The sequence below is a fragment of the Struthio camelus genome, chromosome 20 (genome assembly GCF_040807025.1).
Source record: "Struthio camelus isolate bStrCam1 chromosome 20, bStrCam1.hap1, whole genome shotgun sequence".
Classification (NCBI taxonomy): domain Eukaryota; kingdom Metazoa; phylum Chordata; class Aves; order Struthioniformes; family Struthionidae; genus Struthio; species Struthio camelus.
Genome location: NC_090961.1, coordinates 7,036,149 through 7,055,864, shown reverse-complemented (window position 1 = coordinate 7,055,864; position 19,716 = coordinate 7,036,149). Strand labels below are relative to the sequence as shown.

General features: G+C 44.5%; 1 protein-coding gene across 1 annotated transcript; it reads left to right on the top strand.

Annotated features, from left to right (window-relative positions):
• Positions 1 to 2,473: 2,473 nt before the first annotated feature.
• DOLPP1 (dolichyldiphosphatase 1) lies at positions 2,474 to 19,662 on the top strand. Its single transcript, XM_068915061.1, has 8 exons — positions 2,474 to 2,625; positions 10,522 to 10,622; positions 12,350 to 12,434; positions 12,732 to 12,831; positions 13,706 to 13,804; positions 15,145 to 15,273; positions 16,091 to 16,180; positions 16,681 to 19,662. Exons 1-8 carry the CDS (start codon positions 2,550 to 2,552, stop codon positions 16,715 to 16,717), a joined length of 717 nt encoding a protein of 238 aa, XP_068771162.1. The 5' UTR covers positions 2,474 to 2,549; the 3' UTR covers positions 16,718 to 19,662.
• The last annotated feature ends 54 nt before the right edge of the window (positions 19,663 to 19,716 follow it).

Genomic DNA, 19,716 nt, shown 5'->3' with positions numbered 1-19,716 from the left:
TCTTTCTCAGTGGTGGTTTGATTGTGTTTGGGTGAGATGTGGACTATACTAGCAAGCTGTGATAAAGTGATAACAGAAGTCCTAATAAGGAGCAGAATTTCTTAAACGTTGTCCAAGTTCTTATAGTACATTTATCAGCCTCCCAAACTATGTGAAAGAAGCTCAGACTAAAGACTGTGGCTTGATATCAGAGATGCCCATCTGCTGAGCTCTGTAGGAAACTCATGCTCTTATTCTTTTGAAGCAATTACAGTATGTTTAAACACTTTCCTTTTCAAGTGAGACAGAAACCAGATTGAATCAGATAAGTTGTTTGCTTCCACAGTGATTAAGATTTCATCCATACACTTAAAAAAAAAAAAAAAAAAAAAGGCGCCTTTGTTAGTGTTAACCTGCCGTGAACTGTTGAACTGTGATATATGCAAATAAAACGTTCATGAGTAGGAACACTTTTGTTTTGTGCCACAGCCTGAATGTCAGTTGGAAGAGTTAAAAAGGGAGTTTCTCTTTGTTTCCATGGTGCCAGTCTGTATATTCATTACATCTTCAGAGCAGCTTCGTGCTTTCTTATGCTGAAGGAACAGAGCAAAGGCTGCTCTTTGTATTGACACTTTATTCTTATATTCAGGAAGGAGTGGGTGAATATAGCAATGAAGCCCACAATTTTTCCGTACTTGTCATGGTACATAGATCAAATGCAATCTACTCTGCCAGCATAACTTTATATTCTGGCACCTTCAATAGCTTGGAAAGGTGGAGATTTATTTAACTGGAATAATGAAAGCAGTAAATCATTCACGCTACCTTTTATCAGTCTTGTGAAATGAACCCAACTTCTGCAGTAAATATTTATTCTTTCTTCTCAAATAAGGGCATTTAATGCTATTTTTCATCTTGGAATATTGGGAAGAGTGACAATTTTAAGAGGCAGTTAAAATTAATTAGACAGAATCGTAATTGATATCTGAAAACAGGTATCCTACAACTGGAGGAAAAGATGGAGCGTTCATCTTAAAGTAAGATCTCAGAAGAGAGAGAACGTGGTTAAGGAATAGAAATTCTAGCCAGTGCACTTTCCTGCCATCTAAAAATCAAAAGCAAACCCTTGCCTCTTACCTATGTTTGTAACTTCCTGCACTACTCTTGCATATTTGTTTTCTGTAACTTCTTTTTAACTTGAATGAACTTTGGTGGTTTTGGGCTTAAGGCTTATTTGCCATCTACAAGCTTTTCTCTGTAATGCTGCTCATGTATCTCTCTTTTGAAGTGCTGCCCTGTTTGTGTTCTGCTTCTTGCTCAGGCCCCCCCCCCCCCCCCCCCCTCCCCGTAAGACTATTCTCTGGCATGAAATACAGAAAGATTCATTTCCATTCTGTCTTCAAAAGGGGTGTTTTCAGTGGTCAAATGTGTAAACCCCACATTGCCTGAACCAGTTGTTTTCAGGCCTCTGCAATACTTTTTAAAGGACACACAGAGTATCACCAGCAGCTTGCTGCCTCTTGAGAGTCTGCAAAGGACTTAACAGCTCATGCTTTTATTTTTGCATGTTCATGTACGCACGTGTGCTATCCAAGAAGCTGCTGGTCCTTTACAGAGCTATAACGTAGATGTGGCTATAAAAAATCTTATCTTCTTCCTGTTGTTAAAAACAGATAAAATAGGCATTTTCAACAGCTCTTAGAATATGTCATGCGAAATAAACTTGCTATGTACTAGTAGCTGTAGCAGTACAATTTATAAAACAAACAGTTCTCTTTTAACTCTCACCAACGTACAGGGTGACATGAGAGGAAGACAACTTCCCATCGTGGTTTGGTTTTTATTTTCTGGCTTGCTTTTTGACAACGGGACCGCAAAAGGAAGCGACGCCTCCTGCTGCCATCTCCCAAACTTTCCTTTCCCGGGCCCTTCCCTTAGGGGAAGGGATGGAAGGTGGGAGAGGGACAAGTACAAGGAGCGGGGTTTGTACCACGGCCTGACCCCTATAGACGTGGGGTGGGGGGCAGGCAGGAGGGCAGCCCCCCAGCAGCGGGCACTGGCCACCCCTAGCCCTGCTCCGGCACGGGGAGCCTGGGGGCTGGCCCGGTGATGGCACCTCGAGCTGGTGCTGGTGCCTCTGGGGGCGTGGAGGAAGGGAAGGGGAGGCCATTTTAACCGCCGCGCTGCCCACGAGCCCCTTCCTCAGCCCCTTGTGCCAACAGCTCCAGCCCCGCTGCTGATTGGCTAAGAGCTCGCGGGAGTGCAAGCTGGCGATTGGCTAATCTGCATCGCGCTGTTCGCCAATGACAGTGGGAGCTGACGCCCGCCTTTCTCCCGATTGGTTTTGCCGCTACCTGCGTCCCCTTTGTATTGGGCAGCGATACTAGTAGCCCATTGGCTCTGCTGCTCCCCGGGTTGGATTTTTAATTGGGTGGTTGTGGGTTGGCCGGCGCCTCACCTGCCGCACCGTGTTATTGGGCCACCGCTTGCAGCAGCCCCGCCCATTGGTCACACCGCCCCTTAAGTGCGCTCCGATTGGCTGCGGCGGCCCGGCCCGGTATCCGGGTAAGATGGCCGCAGTCGGAGAGTGCTCGCTCCCCGCTCCATGGCGGCCGGTCTCCCTCACTCACGTCGAGTATCCCGCAGGTAACGCTCCTCTTCACGGCCCGCCCGACCTTCCCGGTGGCGGCGGCGGTGGCGGCGCCGCCGCTCCCCGCGGCGGGCCCCGCCCGCCGCTCCACGGCACTCCTGAGGGCCGGGCTGGCAGCTGCGAGATAGTGAGCTATTGAGCGGCCGCTCTGGGGCGGCGGGGCGCGCGTGCGCACTGGGGTGGTGGGACTCGCTGCCGGATAGTGAGCCTCGGGGGGGGCACTCGGCGTTGCGCATGCGCCTTGGTGAGGCGCTGGGCTCCAGGGGCTGCTGAGCCCCCCGGCGGTGAAGGGGGCTACGGAGTGGGGGGACCCGGCCCAGACCTTGGCCCGGCCCGGCCCTCCCCTTGCCACAGCGCTGCCTCGTCTCTGTCTGGGGTTGCCTGACCATGTGCGGCTGCCACCAGGCCTCGAAGCGCCCGCCCCGCCTTGGCAGCGTGCCGCTCTCTGCAGCCGCCGCGCCAGCCTGCGCGGCCTTGCCATCCCCTCGGCGTCGGGGCTCCGGGTTGGCCCGTCGGACCCCAGCGCGCCCGGTGTCCTGGGGAGCCGTGCCGGGGCGTTGGCCCCTAGTGGGCTTTGGCGGTTGTTAGGCCGATGGGGTTCGGTGTGGGTGGCAGTTTCGGCGATGTCGCGTTTTGGTCGGCTGGCGGCAGCGCAGCAGGGCGGGAGACGCCTGGAGGATAGCCGGCCCTGGGCTTCTGGCAAGGCAGCTCGCAGCTGAGCGCGTTTGGGCGACAGGCAGTGGCGGGGAGGGTGACAGTTCGTGTGCAGGACGGGCTGTCCTGGCCGCACGAAGGGTCAGCGCCCTGTCCGCTTGGTGCTGGGTGCCTGCGGCCCAGCCCAGGCTGTGGGAGGACGAATGCTGAAAGTCCCAGTGTGCAAGGGCAAATTGGGTCAGCGTTCAGATAGGGGCTGTCTAAGCAGCGTCTTGTTAGTAACAGCGGTCTTTGCGAGCTCCCCTCCAGGTGCTGTGCCCAGGCTGTGCTGTTCTGTGGGTGAGACAGAAAAAACTAGTTTTTGTCTGCTTGTTATAATCAAAGAATACCAAAAAAAGCAGTATGCAAAATGTCAGAGTGTTAGTCCTCACAGTCTGGTCAAAACCAGATTCAGCGTTAAGACTATTCTCTGTATTGTTAGTTCTTCTCTCAAGTCCCTAACTTGTCATAAAGTGTTGCCGCGTGTCTTGTTTCAATAGCTGGATTTTATTTCCTGATGAAAGCTCCTCTCAGTAGTGCAATACCTAAAGCTTCTAGAGTGCTTAGGGATCTTCTGGGCTGAAAGTACCCATTTGGCTACAATACTTGCAACATGACGACACTAAAAATTTGGCACTGAAAGTACAGTTTTCTCTCCTAAATATGGCTGCTTTGTTTTGGTTTTCTGTGGCACCTTATGTGAAAGATCTGCCCTTCCTTTTCTTTCTTGTGTTTTCTTTTCCTCTGTACGCTCTTCTTCTGCCAGTCTCCCTTCTTAATATATTAATGTGAAGGCTTGAGAATTGGGGGGTATAATCTTTGCAGTAGCACTGACACACTTGTCTGTGTATCTCATCTTCTTATCAGAGTCTGGCGGTACACCCAGAGTGTTCTGTACGCTATTTGTTGGATTCGTTTTGGAAAACAAAGTGTTTGAAATGGGCAGGTTTTGTTCCACAAGGGTTATCTGTCAGATCGTAAGGACTGTAACGTAACTCCGTTATTTTCTGTCTATGTTGCTCGCTTTTATACAAGCAAAACGGGGATGACTGAGTGTGCGTATGTGTATCTAGAGGGGAAATCGCCAACAAGATTAGCGTTATGTTTTTTGAGAATTAGTATTATGTTGGTCTTGGATAAAACATGTAATTATGGAAGCCCATAAAATGGAGACAAAAGATTATAACATTAAAAAAGCTGGAGATGCAGAAGTGTCTTTACTTATTGTGGTCTAGAAGAATGAGTTGCAGTAAGATGTTAGATGATACTTTTATCTGGACTTGGGAAAGTGCTTTAACTTTATTTAGAAAGCTGTTTGTGTTCTCTCTGTGTAGGGCTTAAATCCAGGTCCATAAAGTGTCTAGATAATACACATTTATAAAATAATAATGCTGGCAATATGCTCAGTACAATGGAGTTAATGTAGCCTTGTGCTGATAGAAAAGGGTCAGAAAAAGAAATAAATCCTGCTTCTACCAGCATACATTATTAAACTGTTTTGGCATGTTATATGCTGCTGTGTGGCACGCTTCTTGATTTTTTTTTTTTGATTGTTGTTGTTTTTGGTGTTTGTTTGCTTGTTTTTTTTCCTCTTGGCTAATTCTTGAGAAGCTGCTGGCCTTGGGTGCAGCATGCTGAGCCACTGTGGCAACTGGTTCTTAAAATCTCTTATCTTTAAATTCTTTTAGTGCAGAACTGCTGTCATCCCAGCTTTTGTTTGCCGAGAGCGATGCTCCCTCTCACTGTGACCAGTTGAAAAGTAGTCACTGCTGATTTCTGTGTCTGCCATATGAAGCCAGCTCTTGGGCTTCTGCCTGAGTTGTGAAGGGGAGAGGTGCCTCCAGAAGGGTGCTCACCCTCCTTGCCTTTATCTAGCATTTCCTTATCAATAGCAATATAATTCGGACATAGTACAAAAGACTGAACAGCCATCCTTACCGCTTGTGCGGCTGCTCAGTCCTTTGGGGCTTTCTGCGGTGTCAACTTTGAGCAAGATCAAATGAGAAGCAGCAGATAGACACTGTGGTAGAGGTAACTGCAAAATAGCCTAAGCAATGGTGTCCTTGAGGATTGGCTGAAAACTATTCATAATGTCAACATCAAACCTCAAGAGAAGAAACCAACAATTGTAGTATTATTTGACAGTGGGTTAAAGCATGTTGCTTAAGAGGACAGACTTTAAAAATGTTGTCCTGATATCACATTTGGAAATGGTTGGTCCTGGAGCTGTTCGTATTGGCAAGTGTACTTGGTGAGACCAAAGGATGATTTGGCGTAGTGTTAAGTCTCTGATAGGAGCCAATAATAGATGCTTAATGGAAAAGGTATAAGGAGCAGGTATGCAGCAGTAATCCTTCCCTATATAGCTTTCCAGTAATCAGCTGGTGATTGCATCAGAACAGTTATGTCCTTTGATTGATCTGTAAAAGCTATATAGTCTGTGAATATGTCTAATTGCTCTTTGAATACATTTCTGCTTTGGATCTCCTCAGTATCTTTGGCATTGAGCTTTGCAGTTGTTTCTTTTCTGCTTTAAAGTCCACCGGTTGCTAATTTTATTGAACACCCTCTATTTTATGTGCAGTGAGAGGTAACAAATGCTTTACTGTCCCCCCCCCCCTTTTTTTTTTCCCCGCCTCACTCATGATGTTATCTTCTCTGTCCTTTCTGTTATCTTCTCTGTCCTTTCTCAGATGAAAATCTGAGTTATTCAATATTTTTTGAATGGATACTGTTCCATACCTGTTGTCTTTGTCCCCTTTCTATTTACCTTTTTTGCGTTTACTCCTTTTTTTAGATGGTGCAGTCAGACTTGCACAGTAATTTCTTATAGTGTTGTAGCAGTAACCCCCCCCCCCCCCTTAAAAATGTTCTCATTGTCCTCTTGACTGCCACAGTGCATTGGATTGTTCTCTGATGATAACAACTCACACTTGAGTCTGAGATCTTCTGTTTGATAACAACTAAACTAAATCCCATCACTGTGCATGTATGATTAGGGTTGTTGTTTCCCGTGTGCATTACGTTGTATGGAATGACTTTGTTGCAGCCTTAAAACTCATCTTCAACAACTTCCTGTCTGTAGGGCAAGTTTCACTGGAGAAACATTGAGTCCCTCATTTGTTTGGATTTTTTAATTTAAAAACAAAAACAACAAAAAAAAATCTTCCTCTCTTCATTCAGTGCAGCTGGGATTCTTAAAACTCTGGGACTTTCTGGACCTCTTTTATGGGACGCAGCTCTTTAAGGGGAGAAAAGAGAAGAGAAACCTGGCATGATAAATCCCTTTATTGCTGAAGGACAGAGAATCTTGCTATTTTCTTATATAGGAAGGATGACTTACTAAGGGCAGGCAGAGCTGGAGAACCAAGTACGTAGAGTGAAATAATTGGTGAAAAGATGCGTCAGAAGAAAGGTGCACACACTCGCGCTCTGCATGTGCTTTTGCTCAGCTGCTCTCATCGCTGTTCAGTATAAGCTTGTGTAGCTTCTATAAGAATGTTTGTTCTAATAACCCTCATTGTCATTTCTGTTTGGGGCAGCAGCTGACCAGTCAGGGCTCATCTCATAGCTAAGTAATACCTGTTGAAAGAAGCAGATACTGTTCAGTTGTTGTCTCTCTGTCTTTCTCGTTTTGAGTCCGATCTTACTGCGGAAGTTTCATGTCTGATGTGTGCCTTCTATGCCATAACTTAAAGTCTCCCTGAAGGTATTTTACTGTCCCTATCCTGATATCATAAGCTGTGACACCAGTGGAAGAAGTGATGATCCATTGTGGATATTTACTGGTACACATGAAAGCACTGCACGTTGTCTGTGCATCTTGCACACGTACTTCTCATCAAGAACATATGACCAGCAGAGCTGCCGCAGATAGGTGCTTCAATAGGAAGCAGTGGTGGCAGTGGTAAAGCTAGACCTTGTGGTAGGATGTGGTTAGAGTGCTGTTGGTTCACATTTTTATTTTATATACAGGTTAAGCTACTGTGGTAAACCTTGGCAATTTCCACTGGGTGCTGAAAGGATGCTGGGTAAAATGTTGAATTAGATCAGAAGCAGATACTGAATGAAGTCTGAAGAAATAGCATGTTTCAGAGGAAATACTGTTCATTCTTGGGTGCCTACAAATGAAGTAGCTGGATTCAGGTGTGCGTATATGTGTATATACACATATATACTTAATAGTATATGTAGTATACTATAAGTATATAGTAAAAGTATATTTCCATTTTGAGCCCCCAATAGTATCTGGGAAAGGCTGGGGGGGGGGGAAGGCAAGCTTAATATTAAATAGGTTTTTTTCTTACATTTTTCCAGAGGTTTTGATGATTTTGGTAGGTTTTGTTCTTATCAGTTGTAGGAACTTCTTTAAAATTCCTAAGTTTAGCAAAATGAATTTAAAAAAAAAAAAAAAAGTTAAAAAGTAGGGAGGAACTTGCTTGCTAGATCCAAGTGGATGTCACGTTGTCAGCACTCCTGCAGTTGCCTCGTCCCTGGGAAGAGGTCTCTGAGCACACTGGAGCATGAGAATAGATAGAAGTGACACAAGTAATCACGCTCTGAGGCTCTGGGAGCGCTGCGCGGCAATGGGAGATGGCCTTTCTCTCAGAGCTCACTTTGCGTTCTTCACTGGGGATTTCCAGTCGTTTCAGAGCTGTTCTAGTTAGTACAGCCCTGGCTTAATCTGCTAATCCAGTGAATATGTTTATGACAGTGTTAGTGGGTTTCTGGTGTAGCTCCCAGGACATAACAAAACTGTTGCCTTGAGATAATGCATAGCTGTTTGTTTGCCTGCCTCACCTAGAAGAGGCGGCTCTAGAAACGTGATTCTCTTTGATTGCTGTTAGCTACAATAACGTGAAATATTATCGATACTACCTGTGTTCTATTCTAAATGGACAGAGCTGAAACGTTTGGGGAGCTATTGCGTAAAGAGGGAGATTGCCCGAGTAAAGGACTGGTACTCTGCCTGGAGGCAGGAGCTGGGGGAGCGCTGGTAAGGTTTCTGCTTCTTGGCCTCATCAGGTTCAAGTGCAGGTGTGTGCGATTGAAGACTGGATGACTTGATTTATTGGGCATATTATATGATAACCTAATGGAGGATATTGAGTTTGACACGGCTGATACTATTTAATTTAAAGACTACTTCCTTATGTGTTCTTCTACCATCTGTGCAAGAAATAGAATCCTCCTGAGAAGGTAAATAATCTGGCTGGGTTTCTACTTGACAAAACTATGGCTTTTAGTCTTAAAGAGCAATTCTTTATAGACTCGTAGGTTAACAGAGTGAATGATCTGCAATATGGTGATTCCTGAATGAGGAATCCAGTTCAATTCCAGTTGATAACGCTGGAATTGAGACTACTGGAAAGCATTTTCAAGGCTTTCAGATTAATCTGGGTTGCCTGTTGACTGTTTTCTCAGCTCATGAATTTCCTCATCATTTAAGACATGATTCATGATTCATTTTGTAGGATGTCCGTGACTTGTGTAAAACCATAAGGAGCCTGATGCTTTATTGCCAGGTAGCTGATATTGTCGCTTACAGTGTTTCCACAATACACTGCTATTCTGATTTGGTAGCATTTGGCACCCATTTGACAGCTGGGTAAATGCTGCATATGTTTCAGGAAAGGAGTTTTGGATTCAGTGTCTTCTAATGCTTCTCAGGTTAAAAGAAGAAGAAAAAAACCAAAAACAACAACAACAACAAACCTCACTCTTATGAAAACCCAGTGCTCTTAAGGGTTTCTTCTTCCAGCTCTCCCAAATTTCCCTGGCATGACAAACTAAAATTCTTCTAAATTCTCTTTGCTGATGATGTAGCTCGTTCCCAAATCTAATGCGGAGTCTGGAATTTAAAGAGGAGTCTGTGCTGCGCGCTGTACCTGAGATAGCCACGACCAGGTGGCAACATGAGCAGCCACATGAACTTTGTAGCAGTGCGGTCACTTTTCAGTTGCACTATTGAGAGAGGCTGAGGTTGAAGTCCATTGCACCAAGTGCTGTTTTAAAATGTGGGTGCCTGGCTTGTGGAGACTGAGTGTCTTGCAGTGGAATTGATCTAGGAATGAGTCCAACACTTGGCCTTGCAGAGGCATCCTGTTTCCTCCTGAGAGGAGGGAGGGAAGATCGTAAGTTTGTGGGGGAGGACTGATCCATCTGTTTTCTGTGATGGGATGGAGGAGATCTAGTCTCTGAGATAAGGTATAGAAAATCCTCTGTCTCTTAAACAGCTCCCTGGGTTCATAACGCATTTGTTAGAGCGGCTACTGCCTTTAAGGGTTTGCTGGTAGATAGTTCTTTCCCCTGATGGTGCGCTGTTGATCTCGAAGCAAAACGAGTCTGGTAGTTTTCTGTTTCTCTGTGTTTATACTAACATCTTCTCACCAAATACTTCTGTATGTGACCTTTTTCGTGGAACAAACAGACAAAGTCTTAGACAGAAAGGTGTAGCTGTTCTTTACTGTTGATGTTTGCCTGTGTCTGATCGTTCAGAATAAAGCGGATGGTTTTCGGGTACCTTACGTCCTCTTGTGAGGCCCCATTGCTGCTTCCAGGCTCTGGGAGGTGATTAGCTCCTCGGGGTGGAAGCCACAGTCACTTCAGTATGGGGGCTGCTGGTAAAAAGCAGGCTTCCTTCTTTTTCTCTTCCTCTCCCCCTGTGTTTAGCTATTTAATTCCTCTCCATTTTGCTAATGCTAGTGTTCATGCAGACACATGGTGAGACAGATTAGGGAGCTGAAAACTAACCCATTTTAGGAAGGGAAGGGGGAAGACTTGTTTGGGAAGGGTTTGCTGGTAATTGCTGGCACAGGGAGGCAGTATGAGGGGGAGGGAAAGACGCTGCCTCTTCCACAGAGGCCTGTGCATATGTTGGATTAAAGTGACTCTGGGCCCACACTGGTGGTCGTTGTTGTAAATTGGCTGCCAGTAATCTCTGCCGAATGATGCCAAGGTCCTCTCATCGCTGCTCTCGAGCCTGAGTGTAAGCGCTGCTGCCTTCCCTACCTTCTTCCTTGCGGGCTGCAGCAGGAAGAGTCAGTCTGCGAAACGGGGACTTACTGCTCTCCTACTGCGGTGTCGAGCTTAGCCCTCTGCTTTCAGTGATTTGGGGCACCAACTGGCCTAAGTCTTGGGGGCAGGCCAGTACACATGAAGTTCAAGCTGATTTGATTTGTTTGTTTGTGTTTCCCTAGGTGATTTCTCTGGTCAGCTTTTAGCTTATTTGAGTCTTGGTCCAATATTCATTATTGTTGGCTTTGTAACGCTCATCATATTCAAGAGAGAGCTTCACACGGTGAGTCCTCCTCTCCCCTCCCAGCATTTTCCTATGGCAATAATATTTTTCCTTTATGACCTGCTGCTTCTGTGTTCACTTCACTTATTTATTGGGTCTTTAAAGAGCAAGCTTAGGTGAGGTGATCTTCCTGTCAAAGAACAGCAGGAGATACTGTCACCTGTAGCAGGTTAAAAGACTGTCTAGCCTTTGCTGACTTTCTGACTCTGGTATGTTTTGGGCATTCGGTCCACAAGTATCAGTGAGAGATGGCTGAGAAACGGTGTTGCAGAGTACAAATTAATAATATTTTTTCCTTTTCCCAAGATCCCATAGGATCATACCACTGGTAGGTTTTTGCAAGATGGGCAGAACATACAGGTGCTCAGGTGCTGCTGGAAATAATGTCTGTAACTCAGTAGGATGTGCTTTCTCTGAGCTGTACTGAGGCAGCAAATGGGATATAACATAAAATCCATAGATTTCCAAAGGAGTGGACTTGTCTAAAGGCCACTTCCTTGCAGTACGTTGAACACTAGGGACAGAAAAGAACTCTTGCTTCTTTTCAAATGAACATAAAGGGACTTCCCCCCACCCCAATCCTATTTAATGCTTTCCGTCTGCCTTGACGGGTAGTTGGGAATCAATCTCATGACTAAATTCCCTTTAGGAGGTATAAGCCACTTGTAACGTTTGCCCTTAGTAAACAGACAGATCAAATGGGGCCAGTGAAAGAATTTTGGCAGCAGGTTTCTGATATAAGGCCATGGGTCAAGTGGCTCAAGGGCCTGGGAATGGGACTTCTAGGTTATGAAGCTGATGGTGCCTAGGAGAGAGGCAGCTGTTGACAGTTATGGTAGTCCAAAGGTTTCTTGTTGACCCAAAGCAGAGAATAAGCTAGAGTAACAGTTGTCACACATTCATAGGCACTTGAATACAGAGGCTCGTTAGGTGTCCCTAACGAGGGAAGTGTTGAGGTTAGCCTCTGGCTCTGTACGTGAGAAGTCACCACTGAGCTGGAGCAAGGCATTTGCTAGCTGGCTTGCAGCAGACTGGCCCATAGCTCAGGGCATAGAGTGAAAAGTTGCTTCATCACCTGAAATAAGACTGAGCAGTAAGGAGGGAGAGTACAATTATCAGACAAGAACTTGGTCACAGCAGCAGGGATAATTTAGGGGAGGAATATGGACTATGGAATTAAATATTGAAAACAAATGGTACTAGCCTGCCACGATCCGGAATACAACTTTGCATGGTAAACTGAAGACAGCGGTTTCGAGATGGAAATATTCTTAGAGGGAGGAAAAGCCAGAACACCTAAAAAGCCCCTCTTTTAGCCCTTTACCCAAATAATGATGTTTGTGCTCCCCCTGTTGGTCATCAGTATAAAAAAAAAAAAAAACCTCTTGAAACTTGCTCTGTTTGAAAGTATAATTTTCTGCACTTGCTGATGGAAGCGTATTAAAGCAGTGGCTATAACTGCTATGTGGTGTCATTTTTCTGTCTTTTTTTTCTATGAGTCATCTACTGAAGAGCTGTGTGTACACAATGTGTTGTCAGATGCACGAAGTAGGCTGAAAGACGAATGCTCTCCTTTCTCAACTAGAGAATTCTGAGGCTGTTGATTTTTAACTCTAATAGTCAAAAAGGAAAATCGGAAACACATGGCTTGGAGTTTTTATCAACAAAGAGTCTGATAAGTAGCTGGATCTTCTAAATAGGATGACACAGCTGTCTTGCCTTCACAGATCTCTTTCTTGGGAGGGCTGGCTTTCAATGAAGGAGTGAACTGGTTAATAAAAAATGTTATCCGGGAGCCACGGCCCTGCGAAGGTATAGTATGGCCTGTTTGTGTCATGGTGCCGGTTGTGTGGTGTTTTGTTTTGTTTCAATGGAGCAACAATAGTATGGGGTTTAGAGGGTATTTTTTTCGCTTTGCCTCACGTTGGCTTTGGATGTTTGGGTGTAGAGGGCTGGCAGCCATCTGAGTAGAGACATATCCTGTGAGCTTATGCACGCACACACACACACACTCCAGCAGGGCAGTCCAGTCCAGCTTCACCTTTGGAGCATTCCAGCTGCCGTGTACAGAATAGACCTTGACCAAACTCTTTCTTCTTCTCTTCCCAGAAGCCCATTCAACAGTGACCACAAAATATGGGATGCCGTCCAGCCACTCCCAGTTCATGTGGTTTTTCTCTGTCTATTCATTTCTGTTCCTTTATTTAAGGTAAAAACTCACTGTCAGGTTTTGGCTGTTAACATGTTGAAACACCTGCGTAGATGGCTTCCTTGCTGTTTGCCCCTCCTCTTCCCGTTCAGTTGTATAGCAGGATTAAATTGAAGGACCTGTATGATTTGCTCTGTGGCTAGATGGGATGAAACATGCCTATCTCAATCTGAATGTAGGCCTGTAGTTGCCATTGCTAGAAAGTGAAAGGTAGAGGTGGGCCTCCTGATGCAAGCCCTGCCATGAGTGTATCTGAACACAGGTTTTGGATTTGCTCTTTATGAGCCCTGATGTATTGACCCTCTAGTGTGAGGGGAGAGGGGGGATAGGCAAGACAAAACGAAGAGCTGCTTTCTCATGTGTCTTCTCTATTTTGTCAGTGGGGTTTTCTGCACTCTTTCAGGTAATAGCTGTTGCCCACTTGTGTGGCCTTTTACTTTATCTCCCTTGCGAAGTAGTACTTTTGTATGCTGCGCTGTGCTTTTCTGAAATTCTCACTGGTGCATGGCTCTGTCTTGCAGTCTCTAGTGTGGAGGAAGGCAAAACTCCCAGTTCCTTCTAGCTCTGTGGACAATGGAGGACTCTGTCTTGGCTCCCTGTTGCATATGCTCTGCATGTGCCTTTCACACCAGTTGCAGTAACTGAGCGTTCTGCCTTCCACCACAACAATCCCTGTTAACAGTTGGAGAGAGAAGTAGGGCTCTCTGGCTTCTCTTTAAGTGCTGCCAGTGGGACAAACTGATGCTGAGATGGTGTTGAGCTGCCCGTGACCACATTGGAGTAGAGCTTTTCTAGCGTTTCAGGCATAGTAAAAATAGCTGTATGGACTGCTTGGCTCTCTGGCACTGTGTTAATGGCTTTCCATCTCTTTCAGAATGCACCAAACAAACAATGCAAGGTTTCTGGATTTACTATGGCGACATGTGCTGTCCATCTGCCTCGTGACAGCGGCTTTGCTAGTGTCATATAGTAGGTATGGAGCAGTTGTTTGTCTTGCGCTCTTGTACAGTCTTGTGGCCTTTAACAGCAGCAGACCTGGCATTCCTTATCCTGCGCTTCTGATCTAATTCTTGGTGAACACGTTGTACAATTGAGAGCTTTGGGGAAGTTGCAGTGTTGTCACGAGCCCCTTTATATGGGCATATAAAGGTGCTACATGTGTGGTGCTACATAGAAGCATTTATAAAACCCAAGATCTGCTAAGCCTATTTAAATCCCTGTTGGCTGCATGGCCGTGCTCCAGACTCACTGCCTAGCCCTCTTTCTAGCACTAATCACAAAAGTGTTGCACCATGCCTTGGCACGCCAGCGTCTGCAGCATGAGGATTGCTCACAGTTGACCAAACTGATTGTGTTTTGAGCGTTAGTTAATAAAAACATTTATAGCTGTTTGACTTGCATGATTTAGTTACATTAAGATGATGAATCGAGAAAATGAAATTTTGATAATGAAGTTTATTCTCTTTAGTAGATTAAAAAAATATAATGAGATCCAGTGGTTGGAAACCAGACAGATTCAGGCTAGAAATAAGGCCATGTTTTCCACAGAAAAGCAATTACCTGTTGGCACTGTTGACTGTATACTAGAGCTGATTCCTTATTAGTGGTTATTTATAAAAATGTCCTGTCAGAATTCTTAAAAAGAGATATGGTCCAGTTCAAATAAAAATTAATTTGAAGAAATCCAGTGGCCTGTGTTAGGCAGAAGGTCAGATTAGATGATCTTAATGGCTTTATGATCTATGGATGAAAATAATTTTGAATGTGACTCATGCAGCATGCGTGCAGGGGTAACTTAACAGACTTTAATACCACTTGCTGACTGGCTGCAATTGCAGCAAGCGCTTTGTAGTAGTGTAGCCTTCATGCTGTCGCATTTGGGAGCAACAAAACATGGGGAAAAAATGCTCTGTTCCTGAAAGCCTTTAAGTCCCAGTTTTGGTAGTTTGGAGGGGGCTTGTCCTGGTGTTGGCTCTGGAGAAATCTCTCGTGGGAATCAACAGCCATACTTCTACTAATCCAATAATCTGTTGGGAAGAATGTAGAGGGTTATTGAGTTAGGTGCAAACTAGAAGTGCTTTAAGCTGAAAATGCTGTAGCAGGGAAGGCACAGTTTGTTTCCCAGTCTGTCTGTCTGTCTCCCCCCCCCCCCCCCGCCAGCTCTTTAACAAACAAGTAAGTAAAACATCTACTTGTGACATCTGGGGGATAACGTGCTCTGAACTTTATAGAGAGTCCAGTGAAACGTCAACCCTCGAGTCCTGCATCCTCTGTTTGAAAGCCTGTCTAGTGACTTTTTCTCTTCCACTGCAGGGTTTATTTGCTTTACCACACCTGGAGCCAAGTCTTATATGGAGGTGTGGCGGGAAGCATCATGGCCATAGCCTGGTTTGCCTTCACACAAGAGATATTAACTCCTCTCTTCCCAAGGATAGCTGCATGGTAAGTCTCTTTATGCTGTTAAGAAATGCAGACTTGCAGGAATAAAACCTTAGGCCTGTTTTGTCTATTAAGTGAGTCCCTTGGAATGGTGCGATAACAGTAGTGCAGCAAAACTCGCTGGCGAGAAAAGATTTCATGATCAACTGGAGTAGTTGTACCTTACCTCTGAAGGAAAACAAATGCTAAGATACTTAAGCCTCTAGAATTTAGTTGTAGTTGGTGCAAGTCCTGATTGTAAGTGGGTTGCTCAAACCTCTACAAACTGTGTAAGTTATAGATGTTAGAAATGTGAACAAGGATTCCTGGATTCTACTTCAGCTTTGCTTACTATTGTTTGATTATATAACTTGTTTGTCTGTGGTTTTTCTTGTGCTTGTATATACAACGGATCACATATCCTTGCTTCGTGTGGGGAGTGGAGAGAGGAAGTTTAGGAAGCTGGTATGTTTCTAAAGTTCTACCAAAGTTGTGAGGTGTGGCAAAGTGTTGGAGGAAGGCACAGTACTAAGTAGTAGTTTTCAGGTAGATCAGACTGTTCTTAATCAATGCCTGATGACCTAGTGAAATTGCAATCCCATTTAAATTTAATAGGGTCAGGAAGTCTTTTATAAGGAAAGGAAAACAGCAGCATTTTTTTCTGATTAAATTTAACAAGATATCTTCTCCCTAGACTGAAGGGTAACCGAATATTAATGTTAACACTGGACCAGTTTTTATGCTATGTATTTTATTGTGATAAAAAGATTGGGGGGGGGGGAGAGGGAGGGAGGAGTCTAATTATTAATTTCCCCCACCCCAATTCCTTATCCTTTTTCAGGCCAATTTCAGAATTCTTTTTAATCCGAGATACCAGCCTCATTCCTAACATCCTGTGGTTTGAATACACGGTCACGAGAGCAGAGGCAAGGTAAGTAACCTGATGGGTGGGGGGAAGAGCTGTAGCTGGTTTGCCTTGGCAGATGTAGCTATCAATTACTTTATTTTCCAATAGGTAGATAGCTTCTGTGGATAGAATAGCATAGAGTGAAGGAAGACCAAACTGTGGGTTAACTGCAGCATCTGGAAGGCGAGTCTGTTGGGATATGTTACAGCTAATGAATGTTTCATGAAGAAGTCAATATTTTGACTCCTTAGCCTATGTTTTTTGTAAGCAAATGTGATGTAGGCTTACATCACATGTGAGCTTGTGCACACTCGGACAGGGTGGCTGTTGTAGAACTGTAAACAGTAGGGGAGGGACTGATCTGCCTGTAGAGTATGGCGGAGGCAGCTTTATTTTTGTGGAGATAAGCAGAGTCTAATTTACTTTAATCCTTATGTCTTTTGCCCAGTGGTTTGCCACAAAACTCTGCGATGGGGTTAAGGGCCACCTTTTTCACCCTCCGCTCTCTTGTGTCGCTTTTGCAGAAACAGACAGCGCAAGTTGGGTACAAAGCTCCAGTGACTCAGGAGGTGTGTGGACCAGAGTGCACGTTTTAACGGAGAAAGACGAGAGCAGAGACCTGGGAGCAGCAAGGAGCCTTTTAACAGACGGACCAAAGGAACAGGCAGGGACCATACCCAAAACCTGAAAAGCCTTTGCTCTGCTTTAGCAGCTAGCTGGATGCTCCCTGATGCATGTGGGACCGTGCAGGAGTGAAAACTCATTTTCAACACAGATGCACATTGCCGGTTGGAATGTACCATCATGTCTACGTCAGGGGAGGGGGGAGAAAATGCCTGGTGTCTTGTTTAGGGGAGGGAAAACCAAAAGCTAATAATTTCTGTGACTTTTTTTTTCTCAGCATGAAATATACACACTATTTATTTATTTTTTTAAATGGAACTATTACTTTTGGGGTGGGTGAGGCATTGACTGTGTGTTTTGTTTTGCTTTTTGTTTGGGATTTTTTTCTTTTTGGAAGAAGATGACAAAACTAATCTCAAGCTGATCATGCTTAATTAGGACTTTTATTTTTTTAAAAAATTCCTTGGAAGGGAGGGGAACTAGGATGGGGGTGACTTAGGCAGAAGGGAGAAGAAGGTTTTCTTTCCTTTCTGCAGCCTTTTTGGGAGATCAAAATCAATTCCAACTGCACTTTGTACGGATAGGAAGAAAGTACTAAAGATTTGCTTTTAACACTAGTGACGGTTCTGCAGGGAAGCCTGCACGGATACCATTAAGGGGAGTGTGTGCGTGTGTGTGTTAAACAGAGGAAAAACTGAAATATACTAATTCTTTTCCACTGCTGCTCCTGTTGTGTAATTAGCAAGAACGTCTTTCTCAGAATCTTTTAGGTGACAAGACTACCATATGCCTCTCACGTTTACCCCATCTCTTCCTTTATCCTTTTATTATCTCAGGGTTGCTGTGATCTGTACAGCTTCTGTTGTTGTACTTAATGTGCTATTGATGGCACTAGAAAGACACTTGGTTTTAAGCAATGTGATGCTCCAAAAAGAGTCAGCCCAAAGCCTTACAAAATTGAGTTGCTATTCCCTGCCTTAGGCCCTGGATTTTCTGGGTGGTGGTGGTGGTGGTGGTTGTTCTTGTTAAATCTTCAAGGCTAGGGTGTTTTTTTGTGTTCTTGTTTTTTTTATGAATGAACAGGTGACAACTAAAAAAAACTAATAACAAGGTGAGCAGCTGAGCAAGTTATTAGTTGGTATCTGAATTATTTCATAAAAGTCTTGTTTGAATCCAACAATGAACTTGAGGCAGTGAGGTTGTCCTAGCAGATGCTCCTACCACTTGTTAGGGTGTCTTGGTCTGGGTTCTGCAGTAGTAACCTTGACTGCTGAGCTCCTACAAGCTGGTTTTGCTCTTACTCTGTTAGAGTGGTACTCTTCCTTCTTCTGTTCTGATTCTTCGCTTGCTGGTTGGCTCCCTGGATGCCGTGTCTCTGGGAGTGTGCCCAACATCTCTGCGTGCTGGTGACGCCTAGAATTTCTGTGGTCCATGAGTAAACCTGGCGAGGGCTACACTCAAAGTGCTTCAGGGCTATGCACAGATACTTTCTGTATGTCTCTTATATAATGCAGCAGTTCAAGTGTTACTACAGAGAAATATTTATTCAAAGCACAATTGACTTGAGCTTTCACAGATAAAAGGACAGCTTCTGAACTGGCTCAAAGGTGTGCCTTTGATACAGTCATGTGAGCAGAGGTAAAATGACTGTCTCACCTCAGTCTTGCTGCCTGTTTTGCTAATCTCCGCTCCAAACAGATTCTTGCATGATAAAGATGCTTGGAGTTGGATGTGTTTCTGTTCATCTTGATTTTGATATTTAAAGTTTCATCTGTGCCTGTTGCCATAGGAGTGTTTGTTCATATGGAGTGGGAGTTGGCTGCCGTAGAAACCATTGGACAACCAGGGTGTTAACGTTTTACTTTTTTTTTTTTTTTAATCTAGGAGATCAGGAATGAAAGCTATTTACATTTTTGTACTTAAGTATCTTTTTTTTTTTTCTTTGAGTAGCAAACTCCGAAATTGTTTCAGTTGTATTAATTTTTTCACACAACATGAGCAGTCCTGTTTCTGTTAACATCTGAAGGAGCTGAGCACTGGATCTGCTTTGAAGGTACATCAGAATAAAAAGGCATCTTGCAGCTTTTACAGGGACATTGGATCTGACTTGGAACAGCTCTATTAATATCAGAATAGGAAGTCAGGTAGACTGCATGACATGGCAGTACCATATGTTTTGAGTTTGAAAGCTGATATTAATCCCTCATTTCTTGCAAAGCCACTTAATTGTTCTGTTTCTCTTTTAAGTGAACTTACAAAGGCAGAAGGGGGGTCACAGCTCCCTTTCCCAGGGACAAGGCTGAAAAAGTAGATTGCCTCAAGAGCAGCTAGCACCTCCTTAGCCTCTCCTATAGCAACTGTTGTAAAAGACAGCTGGAAAAACTGTGCGTAGAAATGCTGATTGAGAACCAGAGCACGGGGGAGAGGCTTCGTCTCCTTGCAGACAGCAGTATAGTGTATAAAGCTGTACTGCTTCATGTTGCCGTCACACCAAGCTTCCTACGCCAATGCTCGGCAGTAAAGGAGAAGGAGAAGAGCTCTTGTAAGAGGCTGTAACAACTTTCTCCTGTTCTCTACTCATTGTTGTAATCTGCATCCTCTGCCTACTTCTGCTGTACCTTTCTAGAAAGCTTTGCAATACTTGGGATAGTAGAAATTCTTTAGTGATCCCATGCATTTTCTTAACTCAACGATGCTGTGTGGAAAAGAGATTCCAGCCCTACCTAATGATCCTATGATTGTATGAAGCCTCCTGCCACTAGTTTTCTGAAATGAAACTTTTTGTTTGGAATACATGGCTTTGCAAGCAGATGCTTTCTAGTTCCTCCCCTGTACTCAAGGGCTGGATGGAGATACTAAGACAATAAAAGGAAGGTGATAGACCACTGTGGTTCATTGTTCTTGCGGTCCCCACAAACATTCTCCTATAAAGACAG

Coding starts and splice junctions, on each gene's coding strand:
- DOLPP1 (XM_068915061.1), top strand. CDS start 2,550: ATGGCCGCAGTCGGAGAGTGCTCGCTCCCCGCTCCATGGCGGCCGGTC. Junction 2,626..10,521: donor TCACGTCGAGTATCCCGCAG/GTAACGCTCCTC, acceptor GTGTTTCCCTAG/GTGATTTCTCTGGTCAGCTT. Junction 12,832..13,705: donor TTTCTGTTCCTTTATTTAAG/GTAAAAACTCAC, acceptor CATCTCTTTCAG/AATGCACCAAACAAACAATG.